Source organism: Epinephelus fuscoguttatus, linkage group LG17 (genome assembly GCF_011397635.1).
Source record: "Epinephelus fuscoguttatus linkage group LG17, E.fuscoguttatus.final_Chr_v1".
NCBI classification, from domain to species: domain Eukaryota; kingdom Metazoa; phylum Chordata; class Actinopteri; order Perciformes; family Serranidae; genus Epinephelus; species Epinephelus fuscoguttatus.
In genome coordinates, this window is record NC_064768.1 from 7,065,815 (window position 1) to 7,082,753 (window position 16,939).

General features: G+C 39.7%; 1 protein-coding gene across 1 annotated transcript in view; it reads left to right on the plus strand.

Annotated features, from left to right (window-relative positions):
* The window catches only part of LOC125904211 (DEP domain-containing mTOR-interacting protein-like), a 13,739-nt gene extending 1,481 nt beyond the window's left edge, over window positions 1-12,258 (plus strand). Inside the window, exons 2-5 of the mRNA XM_049601467.1 lie at window positions 2,751-2,909; window positions 6,181-6,251; window positions 6,612-6,716; window positions 7,852-12,258. Of these exons, the coding sequence (XP_049457424.1) occupies window positions 2,751-2,909; window positions 6,181-6,251; window positions 6,612-6,716; window positions 7,852-7,980 (464 nt within the window). The 3' untranslated portion in view covers window positions 7,981-12,258. The remainder of the gene's footprint in view (window positions 1-2,750; window positions 2,910-6,180; window positions 6,252-6,611; window positions 6,717-7,851) is intronic.
* Window positions 12,259-16,939: the final 4,681 nt, after the last annotated feature.

The following is a 16,939-nucleotide window of genomic DNA, read 5'->3' on the forward strand; positions in this document are numbered from 1 at the left end:
TGTTGGAGGAAAAAAAACATCAATTTGCGTTGTACCAACATAGTGTGTTTATTTTGAAAGAAACAGTAAATGGTAAATTTTCTGTGAAAACAGAAGAGGATTTTGAAGGAAGACAATGCATGTAACAGGCAGAACCTGACATGGCGCCCCAGAATGTCAACAGCCAACGCACCCAGGGTACCTTTCATGTTGTATCAGGACATGGAAGGTCCATGACCAAATGTCAGATGAGCGTTGTGTACTATAACAACCCAACTGCAAAAATGTTGACATTGTACATTTCTGCAAACCATGCATCCATCTCCAGATGACAAAGTCAGCTCATATACTGCGTCACTTTAGAAACGTTGACATGTTTTCCTGGTTTGCAGAAACGCACAAAGACAACATTTTATTTTGGTAACTGATTAAAATGCACTTTATTCATTTGATAGAGGATTTCACCAGTAACTTAGTAAGTAAAACATATATTAAGTTCACACAACATGAACACTTAAGAGCAGTTTACAGTGAGCAAGCATGTAGTTGTCAACAGAACTTTTGACCTGACAGTTAGGAGACAATACCTTTAACTTCCACATTACAAGACACACATTTTAAAGACACCATTTTGGTCACGTTTATGTTATGTACAGTAACCATGGCTACAGGAGGAAGTAGTGTATAAATCATTATCCTGAACAGGAAGTGTTATTATGATGAGACAAAGGACATGTCTCATCTAACAAATGAACTTTATCACGTTATCATTTTATTATCTGGGTGTGTGAGGTCATCTTCCCTTAATCAGTGTGTCGTGCAATCATAAAATGATCATTTTACATGTCACAACTAAACAAAGGTATTATATACAGACTATGTAAGGGTTTTATGTCCAAGAAATCCCATTCCACAAAGTACTTAAAAAATTGCGGTTTCAGTTTTCTTACCATGTCTCCTCTCGTCGCCCAAAAACATATGAACAACATATTGCTGCAAACCAACACCGTACATAATCACATTTTAATATTGCTTATTACAAAAGAAATACATGCACACTACTGCCTGTTCAGCCAGTTATATAAAGTCAAACTGGTTTAAGCTGGTACACTGGACCAGACTGGCATAACCACAAATTGATTCAACTCTAAGACGGCATGACTAATTGATTTACATATGCTCATTTAATTATTTTTTTATTTTTAATTTTATATACTTTATTAATCCAATGTAATTCAATGCTTTCACTCCGTTGTCATAAACATATACACACAGGCTTGAAATACACACCCATGCACAAACAGGACCTATACATGCACAAAGTGGAGAGACGTCAGAGTGAGGGGGCTGCCCATGGACAGGCACCCCGAGCGGTTGGGGGGTTTGGTGCCTTGAACAAGGGCACCTCGGCAGTGCCCAGAAGGTCAACTGGTACCTCTCCAGCTGCCAGTCCACGCTCCATATTTTGTCTGGGCAGGGACTTGAGCCGGCAACCCTCCGGTTCCCAAGCCAAGTCCCTATGGACTGAGCTACTGCAGCCCACCAGTGGGTAAATATTCCTCTAAGATCATAACATAGTATTCCAGAGTATATCACATAACATATATGATGTATGTCAAGTTACATACGTCATGCTTTGCAAATGTACTTACTTTAAGCCAAACCATGATTTGAATGGGTCCAACAAACACCAGTTTTCACTCTGGAAGGGCAGGTGGAATCCCGTAAGGTTATAAAGCCAAACCCTGTTCATGTTTCCTAAACCCAACCACATGCGTTAGTTGTTGGAGGAAAGAAAACGTCAATTTGCATTGTTGTACTGAAATAGTGAGTTTATTTTGAAAGAGACTGTATGTAAACAGTGAATTTCCTGTGAAAACAGAGGTGTATTTTGAAAGAAGACAATGCATGAAACAGGCAGAACTTGACACAGTGTCCCAGAACCAGGGGCGAAAATCCCATTTCAAAGTTGGGGGGGACAATAAACAGTATGTGAAGAGGTCAGAGTGAGAATGTGTTGGCTAGATGGTCACCCTAGATTTGTGAAACTCTGATGAGCCACTTCAGAAAATTCTCGTGTTGCTGTTTTGTCGGATGACAAAGCTTCTGTCAGGTTTAGTCACAGAAAGCATGTGGTAAGGGTTTGGGTAAGATATGGGTTTGGGTTGAAATGTTCACTTGAAACACGGAAGATGACAGGAATCTGATACGATTAAGGCACACAGACAGTCTCTGTTGTACTTTCTGAGGTTTCTTCGCGTTTTTTCCCCTTATAATGTTTTTTATAGAGTTTGTCTTTTCTTAGGGTCTTAAGACAGAGAGAGTCGTATGCTGCAAAGACTGAAAAGCTTCTTGAGGTAAATTTGTGATTTTTTCATAGTAGGATTCTCAAAGACAATGAACTTGACTCATGTGCAAAGACTCTATGGACCAGGGGCCAAAAAGAAGAGCTGGATATCTCCTCCATGTCCCTCAGCAACCAAACCAATGTAGCCAGTTCCAGAATAAGAACAGATACACAAAGAAACCAACAAAACAAAATTAGGACAAAAACTGGATGAAGCATTTTTGGTTGATGGTTAAACCAGAGCACTTCTGCAGTTTGGGGCTATTGTTGGTAAGGCATTTTTGGACAGTAACACAGTTGTTAATGTTAACTGTTAATTGTTAATAATTGAGGAAGTTAAACACAGAACTGGGTCAGCTATGACTCTGATTATTAAAAGTCACTGAGTTCTCCACCGGATAATGATTCCCTCTCTCTCCATTAGTGGCTCCTTCTAAGGAGGTGAAGGTTGCTGGCGGTAGACAATGTGGAGGTCAGGGAACAGCCCGGCTGAGGAGCTGCAGTGATGGCAGCAGATACAGCAGGAGAGGAGTCAGCCTTCACAACTCCACTTCTTCCCCAGTGCTCTACAACCCTAAATCAGGTGAAAAATAAAATAATTATATATATATATATATATATATATATATATATGTACATAGCCTATATTTATAAATCTACATATACTATATACACATTTCTTATTTTTTAAACTTTAATTTTCTTTTATTCAAGCTACATTCACCCTCCCTTTTCTGTCTGTGCTTTGAGCTGCTGTGCCATGTTAATTTCCCAAGTGTGGGATTAATAAAGTTTTTATCTTATCCTATCTTATCTTATCTTACCTAAGAGGTAAATTCATGTCTGTGGGTAAATTAACAACTGCATTTCAAATGCATGAATTTGTATCCATGAAGCATCCTGTGTTGGTTCAACTGCTCCTGCAGAAGGAGAGCGACATCCAGCACGTCACTACCGAGAAGGTAGTATTAGCAGATTAACTGTGATAGCACCATCATTGCCCACTGATTAGCGAGGATTTACAGGCAACAAGAACTTTTTCTTTTTCTTTATCTTTTCTCATAATTACGAGATCCTGATCTTGTAATTTCGAGATATGGTGTCTAATTTTTTTTTATCCAGTAAATGCAATGAGGTTCCATAGATCTGTAATATTCCATCCCCATTTTTTGCATTTGTGGTGCCATTTAGGGGTCGATTTAAACAACACTTCCAGGGTTTGCTGCTTGCACTTTTGTGGACATTTTCTGCAAGTTTTTGGATTAGCTCAATGGTTATGGAGTTGAGTCTATTATTTGGTGAGCCAGGCCCCTTTTAAAATTTTGTTTATCATGCAAAATACAATGTGAAGGTTTTATTAATGTATAATAAGTTTGGTCCAATAATGATCAATAGAAAATGTGGTACAAATTTTATTTAATTTAATATTTGAAATGTTAAAGGTTCAGTTTGTAGGACTGTGGGGTATTTAGCAGTGAGGTTGCAGAGCTGAAACTTCTCCCATGTGCACGTGAAGGAGGACTACGGTGGTTTACACAAAAATGCAAAGCCAGTATTTGATTTGTCCATTCTGGGCTGCTGTAGAAAGTTGATTATAAACTAATGAAAACATAGTTATGAATATTATAAACCATTTCTACCAATAGATGCCCTTGAATCCCACACACTGGACCTTTAATTTAGTGTTCGTTGTATAGTCAGCTTGAGTTCAAGGTGGAGTCTGATTCTGGAAAAAGATTGTTGATATTTGAACTTGGCTTGAGCAGTATCTATTTTTCCATACCATAATAACTTCCTGAGATTTGATGGCATGAGTGTGTGGCGTGAGCAGCCCCCCTGCATGATTAGCTACTTTGCTACGTTTTGCAGGCTCTCTGAACTTTTTCAGTCTAATAATAAAACAATGCAAACTCACAAGATGTCAAGAAAGGTATATTGATACACCTATTTTCCTTATTAAACAGAGAAATATAACTGTACTTCCTGAATTCCAGTTCAGCTTAATTTCCTTGCTAAGTCACTGGAAAACACACTTTATTTAAACCCAACAGAAAAAATAAATAAATATATAAATGTTATTGGCCATTTGATATTATTATCAAAGTTATTATTAATGCGTATAAAAAGTTTTTGCAATCGGCTGGCTTTGTCGCTTCAGGTATAATGTTACTGAAGGCACAGAAAGGAAAACTCAGGAAAGACAAGGCAATCCTGGATGTGGCGAGCAAAACTTAAAAGAATAATTTTGATAGTAAGAAAAGAAAGGGTTACGCGGGAACCGAGCGTAACGGGTAAAAGCATAAAGACTACAGCTAGAAGGAAGGACGGCAAAAGAAAGTAAGCAAAAGGGAGACAAACAGAAAAAGCTAAAGTAAAGTGAAAGTAAAGTAAAGCAAAGTACGGAGAAAAAGCGCAGAGATGCACCGAGCTCAATAGTTTTATCAGACCAGGTTGAGTGGGCGTGTTTGAGGCAAGGCGGGTCTCTTAGTTTAGACATTACTTTATTTCAGAGGAAACTTAATGAACTTTGTTTTGCAAGATTATGTACTGAAACATGTAACGTGCGATGGACACACACTCTTCCGATTATGGTCAAAATCATCTCTTAACATCAAATTAAATTTAATATGATTATTATAACGCATATATCAGTGGAACACAAGTGTAAAATGTTTCATGCACAAACACTACAAACTAGTTGCAGTTACTTCAACATACTAATGCTGATAATGAGAAAGCACATATTAATAAAGACAAGTTGATTAATCAGTCCAACTATATGTTAACTTGAAACATATTATGGGATTCCTACGGGAACCCTTCTTAACTATCGCCACAGGATGGCAGTATGACTCCATGTTAAATGAAGGATTAAACACGTGAAATTATAACTCATACTATGACCTACAACAGTGAGACTAACATCACTAAACTAAGAACCAAGGATTATGCAAAGTTACAATGTTAGAACATGGATAAAATGTATAGTTCACTTTCAAGAGATATTTCAAGTTAGTTAACAAGAGAAACTTTAGTTAGAAATTTTAGTCAGGAATTTCTCCTGAATTTATGGCTCCCATCTGGATTTCTTATCTCATCTTCACCAAGGTGAGAGCAAGATAGAGCTGGGGTGACTCCCATAGATGTGTTGTATCCCAGATAGGGGGACAGAAGTGTGGAGAGACAAAAGGAAGAGAGGATGTGGTTTTATTAGAGGTAGCAGTCAGCAGGCTGTTCCTCCTACAGTAACAATACAAATCTCACCAGTCCATTGTTCTCAGTTTGGTTGCAATAAAACTTGAATCCACCAAACTAGGTGTGAAAGTATGTTGCTTTCACTGAGTTCTTTCTGCTGTTGCTGGCCGGCCATTTACAGACTTGTGATGTTATCCTTACCACTGGCAGTAATGTTTCAGCTCCGGTAATCTTGCCTATATGTTATCTAAGTTTCAATACTATCATGGTGTAGCTCCGTTCCTTGTGGGCAAGGATGTGGAAGAGGGATAGGACTACATGGTGTTGTGTAACTCAGTCCAATCTATTTTGTTTGTTTCCTATTTACAGAGCCAAGGCTATGTATGAATACCTGATTTCTTTTCAGTGCACACACAGAACAGACAGCCAGTGGACTGTGAAGAGATATACAGTACACAGAATTGAACAAAGAGTTATTGGGATTATAATTTCCAACTGTACATTTAAGGGCCAAAAACAGTCTCACAATGAAAACATGTATTTGCAAAACACCCAGATTGTTTTTAGTGGGTGGTTAAGTACACAACGTTCTGCCTCATTTGTTACCTGCTGTTGCTGAAAATGTTTATATTCATTTTGACATTATTTTTTATGTTTAGTCCTGAAGAGACCAGTGAGCACAGACGAGCTGCAAACACCAGGAGGACCCTACATGAAGAAAACATTTACAGTATGTAACAACTGAACCTTTTTAAACTATGAGCAGAGTGGAAAACGCCTATTTCATTTAATTGAGGATGAAAGACTGCAAGCACTTCTCAAGGACTAAAAGGAAATGTATTGTCTCGATGAGCTACATGAATTTTTAACAATATACACTGCAGTTTCAGCTGGCCCAAATAAACTCAGCATATCTTATGTAAAAACAGCCTGGAAGTCTACATGCCCATAGCTTTTAGATCTTTTTCTTTGACAAAGTGTTTATCAGTTTTATTATTTTCTTGCTGGAACCACTGGGTTTCTATAGGACTTTTCTGATACCCTGTATGCTGCAGATTAATGTCTGATGGATGTCTCTGTGTGTCTCCAGATTGTGGGTGATGCAGTGGGTTGGGGATTTGTGGTAAGAGGAAACAGGCCGTGTCACATTCAGGCTGTGGAGCCCTGTGGCCCAGCTGCTGCTGCTGGGATGAAGGTAGGCATCTTAAGAAATGTGCTGGTTATTCCCTTTGGTGCATATTAAAAGAGTAAAATTACATACTGATATGAAATTAGCTGAATTTGTAAGGTAAGTTGAGGTTTTTCCCATTGATTTCAATAGTTTTTGTGGATGTGACCTCTAGTGGACAGTATAGGAACTGCAGATTATTTTGATTATTATTATTATTATTATTATTATCATTATTATTATTATTACAATTGTGATTATTATTATTATTATCATTATTATATTATTGTTTTATTATTATTATTATCATCATTATCATTATTATCATTATTATATTATTGTTTTATTATTATTATTATTATTATTATTATTATTATTGCTGTTGTTGTTGTTATTGTCATTATTATTATTATTTGGGCTGCCCCCGACTAACAATTTTCCTGGTAGACCAATAGTCGTCATTTAGGGCCATTAGAGTTAGAGGCCGTACACATACGACTGGAAAATGCAAGGTCCCAACAGAGTTTCATCATTTTTGTATTTTTTTTCTGCAACTAAGTGACCAATGAAATCTTGCCTAATGACCTTCCTGATCAACTAACATTCGGTCGACAATTAGGCCTACTCCATTCATTTATTTATTCAGCAGTTTTCTGAATAACTACTTATCTGCATATGTATGCAGAATCTGTAGGCGATGGGACAAGATTTTAGTATTGGAAGTGTGCCATTTTCCGTGTATAGTCTGATTAGTTTTGACCAATCACATTTGAGCGGCAGGTAAATGTCTGTGTGGAGAGGCAGAGCACACTGGCTGAAATTTGAATTTGCTTTTTTTTTTTTTTTTTTTTTAATTATCTGCATTCATATGCAGATATCTTAAAGACATTAGTCAAAATGAATTGAAGAGGAAGTCTTGGCCTGGATATCTGCTGGCTACACTGCACAGCCCAGGATATTGGCCCTCACCTCCAGAGGCTTTATCATCTTCAGACAATAGCTGATAGTTTTGAGATTGATCTGTTGTAGATGTTTCCTTTTAACTTTTTGGTAAAACACATTCAGCTCTGTCATTGTACATCTACTTGTAAATTAGTTTGTTGCTCCATTGCTAAATTTTTTCTCACTTCTCTTAATTCTTCTCTCTGTTCTTTACCTGCAGGTTTGTCAGTTTGTGGTTTCAGTCAACGGGCTCAATGTTCTCGATCTGGACTACCGCACTGTCAGCCACCTGATCCTAACAGGACCCAGAACTGTGGTGATGGAGGTGATGGAGGAGACCGACCACTGAGCAATGAAAGAAACACTGATGGATGGACAGTACAGCAGAAGCTGCGAATGGCTTTTATGAAACAGTTACTTATACATGTGTTGTTTTCTTGAAAGAACTGCAAGAATATAGAAATGAAACAAGAGGAAACGTTGTCAGGAATGACATGGGAAACATTCTGTGTTAAAATTATTGTTGATGGAGGGTGTTTTCAGATTGCTTGACTGACAATTAACTTTAAGATCAACACTCTGGACGAGAATATCTGTCAGTTCTGTATAGTAGTACTCAGGGGTGCAGTGCCATTTGTTTAAGTACCGGATCGCACCTATTACAAATGATGAAGCATCATACATCATTGCATGTGCATGTTAAGTTGCGGCTCGTTTCAAACATTATGTAACCAGTATTTCTACAGTGGCAAGTTTTCATGCATCAGCAATCTATAACTGACCACAGTATTAAATGTTAGACAGACTTTATAAAAGGTTTCATGATATTAAGAATATTGTGCGTCAGTCATCCAAACATCAAGCTAAGTAGTATTAGGCGATATTGTCCAGCACTGTAGCCACTTGTGCATAGGGATGGGAAAAGCCAGAGGACTCACGATATATTATCACAATACTTAGGTAACAATACAGCATTACTGCCATATTGCAATATATTGCAATTTATTACCTTTTTGCCAACTGCAAATTATTTCCCCGAAGGAAAACTTTGTCAACATCAGTTATACCTCCATAGATAAAATTTTCAGTCCGTTCATCTGATTTCAATCAATTTCATTGCAGCAAAATGTGATGCAAAGCAGACAGACTGACCAACACCGTCATAAACCCTGCTGCATACATTTGACAAACTGAACTGTTGGCAGATTTAACACCCTTTGCGAGGCCAGGTAGTCCTCTGTGAGATAATGTGCCATTATAGTCACATATGAATCCACTGACCTTGAAGGTGTCACAAGTTAATGTCACCCTTCCTAATGTACTCAAAGATTCCTCAGCTTTGTGCTTCACCTCTCTGTAGAACTTGGGTACGGCTATGTCGGTGAAAAAACGTGGCACATACCTGAGCACATACCATCTTTTTAGCATGTCACAAAAGTGTTTTCAGTGCTGGCTGACTTTTTGGGTGGAGCAAGTTTGGTGTTAACCTGGCCGTCAGCAGCTAATGCTATCTCTGGATGGTGGCGTGTGAGGTGAGCCCTCGTGTTTGTAGTATTCCCAGAGTATTTTATTCACATATGACAATGAGAATGAATGATGAAGGTGCCTCCATCTTTGTTTTGAGGAACTTCCTGCCAAATGCAGCTGACTGAGACCTCTGCTGACCTTACCAGGGGAAAAAAAAAAAACATTATCTAGTGGACCAAAAAAGCAACTGATTTTATTATTCTAGTACCAAAAGTTGTATTAATATGTGTCCTTGCAAACATTTATTTTGCATATAATAGAAGATCAATACTTAGTGCCTGTGTATCGACACAATATCGCCACGCAAAATATAAATAAAATAGAAAATTTTCCCCCACCCCTACCGGTGCACCCTCACTCATTTTAAATGCATTTTGTTCTGGAACTGGACCTGTGTCATCATCTTTAACGCTAATGAACTACCTAGCATTAGTAGAAGCCAACCTGTTACCTATCCTGAATTGGGTGTGGGCTTAGTTTTATTGTTTCTTAACTAAAGTTACATCATCAAAAACTTTCAACTTTTTAACTATTCCCAAAAAAGAAAGGATGTTTTAAAGAGATTTGTTTGAGGGGGTGTGCACCTAATTGATAAGTGTGTCAGCCTATCACAGTCATCATGGTGACTGTTTGGGACAGGCATCTATATGGGACAAGCCTTCAGTTCCTCTCACACAAAACTGCTGCAAAGATGGGAAATATCATCAAACTGTTAATTTGAACAAGTATAAAGATAATTTGTATAAATATTAGGCATCAAATAACATATAAATGATATGTTACAATATGAAACTCATTTTACGGCACTTGAGGATTACGGTACCTGACATATAGACACAGCACCACTAAATCCTGTTAAAAACAATATTCATAAGTTGGATTAATGTCATGAAAAACAGTTTTGATTTTTTTGATTGTTGGACCCTTACGGACTAAAGGAATGTAAATAACTTACTGGGTGTTTTTGTAAATCTGAGTTACAGAGCTAATAATGTGTAGCAACACCATACTGACAAAAGTTTAAACATTTATATTTGCATGTACGATCTTAATGGCTAACTGCTCTAGCTCAAGTGGGTAGCCAACAGTCTGTTTTTATACATCCGAAGAACTTCCATAAAAATTAACTTCCTGACAACCAGAAAATAGAAAAGCTGTCATGAGCTGGGCAACCTCTCCATACTACATGATCCTAGAAACACCTGCATTGTGTTGTCTTAGAAACTGACCCTGGAAGTGATCATGCTGTTGACATCACTTCAACTGTTGGTGTTTCTTTAGTTGGGGGTGGGGTTGGACTTTTAACCCCGTGTGCCACCTCACTGCCTCCTCCAAACACAAACACATTACCTGCATGTATCACAGCAGCGTTTACACTCCCCTTTTCCTCCTCTGTGTTGACTTTTCCATCCACTACCTGCAACGGAGTGTGAGGACCGTGTGAAGTACATCAACAACTTAAGGAAGCACACTTAAGCTGAAGTGCTTTGTTTTGAAGTCTCTCTCAGGTTATTCCTTTTTCTTTTTTTTACCTAGTTTTTGGGATTTTTTTCTGTTCATGTGTACAGATTTGATAATAATGAAATATCTCTCAGGAGGCACCGTTTTATTCTCTGCAGGGTGATTCTAGGGACTCAGTGAGTCTCTCAGCTCTTCTTGCATCTTTAATGATGATTTTAATAGAGGCAGTTAGAAGTATCACAGCTGGATATTATTTAAAATATCAGGCACTGAGGATTTTATTAAGAAACTAAATATCTGTATTAAAGTTAGATCCCATTGTGTAATACAGAATTAAAAGCATACAATAAGTCTGTTAGAGTCTTATCAATATTTAATATTCCACTTTAATTTCAATTTTGTAAATACTACTGTTATGTATAATGCTTTGAATTGCTTGCTTTGTCATCTTTTTCTCTGTTTTATTTCTTCACCTCTTGAAGTATAGCCTGGAAATCCAGACTCAAATCTGGAAAGATTGTCTGGCCCTCACCGATACACCCTTTCTACCCAAGTGGCAGCACTAACTGAGGCATTTCAAATGTCGGCACATGCAATTGGATAGCACAATGGCCAATCAGAGCAAAAAACAAGGTGATGTATCCATTGCACTAAGCCCCGTTTGTTTGCCGACCAGTGGGGCCAACTGATATATTATGCTTTTACCCTATCCCGTCAGCAAAACAGCAAAAACTTCCTTCCTGGAATGAAGGTTTTTAGGGCAGTCTTCTGTTCTTGTGGAAAAGATAAGTGTAGTTGGCTTAGCGTTTCTTCCAAAGCTAAATTGAATGGACGCTGTCCTTTGGCAGCAGCCATCTTGGCTGTTTACTTTTCAACTCCTATGGCGCAGTGCTGTCATCATCATGTTACGCCCGCCTCTGTCAGATCTAATCTGATTGGTCCGACTGGCGATTCAACAGGCTCCGCTCGTCGGGGCCAGATTCCCACTCTACTTGACAGCCACTCCCACCTCATCAGCCCAACTCCACTCACCTGCAAGCACAGCTGCAGCTCATCTCCAATCAGCCCAGCATATAAGCCTCACTCACCCTTTGCCAGATTGTTCTTCACCTTGATACAAGACTTTCCAGTGTTCTTAACCTGTCTGAGCTCCCATTGCAGTAGTGATGGTGAGATGAAGCCTCATGAGGCATTGAAGCTTTCCAGCAATTTGGTTCAGAAAAGGGTTCATTTCTCGAGGCTTCATGTGCACATGAAACCACCTGCTGGCCAAAGTGTATAAGACAGGCAGCTGTGATCTTAACCATGTAATCTGTGATACACTGTATTTTGTGTCAGTAACAGCTGTTGGGAATGACTATAAATAAGGGAAAAAAAAGTATTACCATAATTTGTTTAATTCAATATAGTGTAATTTCTACTGAGTATATTATGACTATACTATATCAAATCCACGTATAATAATCTGTAGTTGTTTTGTGAATGCTTCCTGTGTGTGTAAACCAATTATTTGGCCAAAAATTGTATTGTAGTGTTGTCACATAATATAATAATGGCAGGAGGGGTAATATTTATGTACTGTATCACTTCTGGAAAATGTCATTGGTTTAAGCAGGCAGAGGACAGTGAAAGTGCTTGTGTAACTTGGAAGAGGGCACTGAATATGCGTGTTAACTTTCACAATGATGTACAGTACAGGGGAGATTTTGTTCATTTTTATTTAGAAACAATAGTTTTTCTACAGTGTTTGGGTTCAGGCGATTTCTTTTTTTAGACACAACTTCCCCAGCCTTGGAAAACACCCTCTCGCAAGGCACAGATGGTGCTGGTGTACGCAAAAACCCAATGGCAAGTCTGTACAAATGTGGGTAAATCAGTTTCTGGTTCTCCCAGTACTCCAGTGGGTCTTCCAGTCTCCCAGTATTTGTTTTGGACAGATAACGCTGGACCTCCACAGTAGCATCTGCTGTCATGTTCTGTGTTCTCTTCGCCTCCATGACCGTGTTATCAAGATGGCGCCACAGTTTGTTACCTGAGAAGAGCACACAGATCATGTTAGTGAGTGTTTTAATTCTAATTGACCTCAAAACCAAAAATAATACATTACCTTGGGTTACAGGTTGACACTGAGGCCTGATCTGCTTCTGGGGTCTGAGCCGACCTGATTATGGCAGCACACTCTGACGTCAGCCTTTTTATTACCTCAGTGGCTTTGGTTGGACTGAAAAATCCAATCACTTTGAATCATGGGTCCAGTAATGTGGCTAGTGACATAATGCTCATGGATTGGAGGGTGTGGAGCCTCTCCCTCTGCTGCCTGATCAGGTGGTCTCCCATGTCCCTCACCACTGCAGCTGCCGTATTTGCGGCATCTTCTTGTAGTGTCTGCTCTAGCATTTTCAGCAGTGGCACAACCTTGGAGCCAGAAACATTCTCCTCTGCTGAGAGCTCCACAGTGGCATCATTAAAGGGAGACAGCAAAGACAGGCACCCACCAACAATGTTAAACTCGTCCGAGGTCAGTAAGGGGATGTCAGTTTGTAGACCAGCTAAAGCGGCCCCCACTGGCTCTCTGAGCTCCATCAAACTATTAAGCATTTGATAAGTACTGTTTCAGCATGTCTCCACCTCTTGAATGAGCTTCAGCTTTGGCCTCCCCAGATGGTCTTGAACCTGTGCATGCTTCTCCTTAAAAAAAATACAGATGAGCAGTTTATTCAATCACTGCAGCAGTAACACAAACAAAATATTAGCATTATCAAAAACTTGAATAAAGTCAAAGAATGTACCTTAGCAGTGGTGCTGCTTCTAAAGTATCCACCCAGCTTCCTTGCCTTGGCTCGAATGTCCCACAGCATAGGGGTTTGATCAAGAGCCTTCTTCACCATCAGATTCAGCATATGTGCTATGCAGACACTGTGGTGAAGCTGCAGTTCTCTGCCACAGGCAAGCATGTTGGCAGCACCATCAGTAACCAGACGTGTGACCTTATCAGTTATTCCCCATTCCTCCATTAGGGAGGCTTTCACACAGGCTAAATTTTCTGCAGTGTGAGAATGGGGGAATTTCAGCACTCCTAACAGTACTGAATTTAGCCTGGTGTTCTCATCAACAAAATGGCAGGTAACAGCCAGTTAGGCATCCATGTTAATGGATGTCCACATGTCAGAGGTAAGGCTAACTGCAGCCACCTTCTGCACTTTAGCCTTAGCCTTCTCCTTAGCTGCGTCATATTTGGCCTCCACCATGGCCTTTACAGCCTAAAGGAAAGAAGAAAACAAAACGTGCTCAATTATCAGATGTACAATGAAAGTACTCCTTTGCTTTATGCTTGCACCCATACACACCTGCCTTGTGGGGAGAACATAGGTAGGATCCAGTTTGGACACAAATGCCCAAACCCCATGTCCTCCACAGTACTGAAGGGCTGTGTGTCCTTCACTATCATGGAGATTAAGGCGTCATCCAGCTCTTGTTTTCTGGCGGCTGGATAAAAGAGAATATATGTAAATACAGTTTCTGTTACTTGTTCATTTGCATAATAAACAAAAGTCAACATACTAAGAATGTGACAGTATATTTTAAGGACTTACCTTGGCACCTCCAGTTCCCACTTCCGTGCCCTGCATGAGAATAGGCAGCGAGGCTTCGAACGCCATCAATGACATCGCTTGTCTGAAATGACACAAGCCTCGATACACGCATCGGGGAAACTCTTCCTGGATTACTTGACACACGCTTCGAAGCATTGGCACGGCACGTAATATCCCTACATTGCAGATTCTGCCTACCTTTGACCAGCCTTCCTGGTCTGACTCTCGGTAGCCTAAACTAGTGATGGTGACAGTGAAGCTTCATGAAGCAGTGAACCACTTTGACACAAGTGCTTCAAGAATGACACACTGCTTTGAAGCATTTCATACAGCCAGAAAAGTGACATCTGCTGGCTGTACATCAGAACTGCATCTAAGTGGAAGACCTGGAAAAACTTAATGCTAGTGCTTCTGCGACTTTGCCATTGTGGTAATATAGATGGGGTGTACTTTAAAAAAGAAGCATTTTGACAGTGCGTGGTTTCAGTCTGCTCCTTTTGTGGCTGACTACCTCTCCAGCTTTGGAGAAGACCCGCTCACCTGGCACAGATGTTGCTGGCATGTGGAGATACTTTTTGGCCATCTTGAAGAGGTCTGGGTATATTCTTTTGCGTGATGCCCAGTAAGTAAGCGGGTCTTCTACTCTGGAGAGGTAGGGCTCAGACAAATATCTTTGAACCTGCACTGTAGCATTTGCTGTTGCACTTTGAGATTGCTGTGTTTTACCTAAACAGAAAGAAAAGGAAAATTAGGCATTTTTCATAATAAGAAAATGATGCATACAGTAATAACAGGCCATAATACAAACCAACTTTGCTGTCAAAAAGATTGCACAAGTGGCAGCTGACTGATGGAGTTGATAACATTTTAATACATGTTACTAGAGAGGTATGGAAAACATTAATAATATGGAATAATAAATGCTACACTACCTGTTATGTTGATGGCATTCCCTTCTCAGCCCTCATAGCTCCAGCGCATTCTGCAGTGAATTTTGACATGGCCTCTTGAGCATGTGTTTCATTGCCAAAAGCTTATGTTTTAAATCGTGGGTCCAAAATGGTGGCTAGGGCCAGAACTCTAACATTTTCAACCGTGCATCTTTTGACCATCTCATGCTGCAGTTGTTTTAGAAGATGAAGAGCTGTTTGGTTTTTAATGGCTGATGCCTTTACAGCCAGTTTGTGCTGTACCATTCTAATGAGTGGAATAACTTTTGAGGCAGAAACATGCTTTTCAGCTGACAACTCTGTGGAGGACAGATGGAAGGGTGCAAGAACATCTAAACACTCACTGACTGTCTCGTAGTCTGCAAATGTGAGATGAGGAATGTCTGTGGTGAGGGATGCTACTGCCGCACCGAACTGGTTCTTGTTGTTCATGCAATCTTTGTAACATCAAATATGTGGAGTTCCATCAGGTTTCAACTTCTTGAACCAGTTTGTGAACTGGCTTCTGCAGCTGTGTTTGCATCTCTGAGTTTTTCCTTTGCTTTTGTGCTTGTCCTAAAAAATGTGACAATTCTTCAGCCTCTTGTTCTGATGTCAGCCAGTGACGGAGTTTGATCCAGTGCCTTCTTCATGATACGATTATGTAGACAATGTACTTTCTCTCTCAAGCCCCACTGATTAATTTGCAGCTCCACTGCATCCCTCAAATTTTCTGCTGTGTGGGACTGTGTGAAATGTCCCACACCAAGCAAAACACTTGCTAGCTCCATGTTCTGATTAATAAAGTGGAAGCTGACCCCAAGATATGAATCTATATTCATGGAGGTCCAAGCCTTTGTCCTCCACCACTTTAAATGGAGTCAAGCACAACCATATCAACCAGTGCCTTGTCCAACTCAGCTTGCCAACCTTACAGTAAAAGTACACAAACATTATTTCAAAAAGTATTATTTTCAGTTGAATACAATACTGTTATTTGTTTTAATTTTATAGAAATTACATTAGGCTTACCTTGTCTGGTCTCTGCACCCCCAGAAGCAGCAGTAGCAGTAGCAGCAGCAGCAGCAGCAGCAGCTGTGTTGTCTCCAAGTGTTTCCTGGGCAGGTGTTACAGCATTGAGGATGTGTTATTACTGAACATCAGCTCCTGAGCACAGATGAGACACTTGACCTTCTTGGGGCTGTGAGGTCAAAGTGCTCCCATGCACAAGAGCGCGCTCTTGTAGGTACAGGTTGTTCTTCCATATCCCTCCTTTACTACTTCACTCACTCCTCACAAACACACCTTGCGCTGTCACAAACACACATTGCACTCACAACACACTCTCTCAACCACTCAAACAACTCTCTAATGTACCTATCTATAAGTAAGCCTAGTCTACTATATGTCTAGTGTGTTTCCATGAATGAATGTGTGCTGTGTACGTGTGTATTATTTAGTGTATGTAATGTTACTAAATCTATCTAAACCTAATTCTAACTACTGTAATACTCTCCCTGGCTTCTTTCCAAATAGCAAATGCTATAATAAATATAATAGTTTGAGCAATAATCAGACTCCTTTTAAAGCTTTGACATATTGAAATGCCCAACCCCTTCAAAATTCCCACGAAGCAGCACAACATGCGATGTGATTCCCACGAAGCAGCACAACACGCGATATGATGTAATGAGGCCTTGCTCTCAGTCGTCACCTGACCGTGGGCGTGCTGAAGCAGGGATCGAAACACTGGGGCGGTCCTATTTTTCCACACTTGGCTGAGTGCACTTGGTTATGC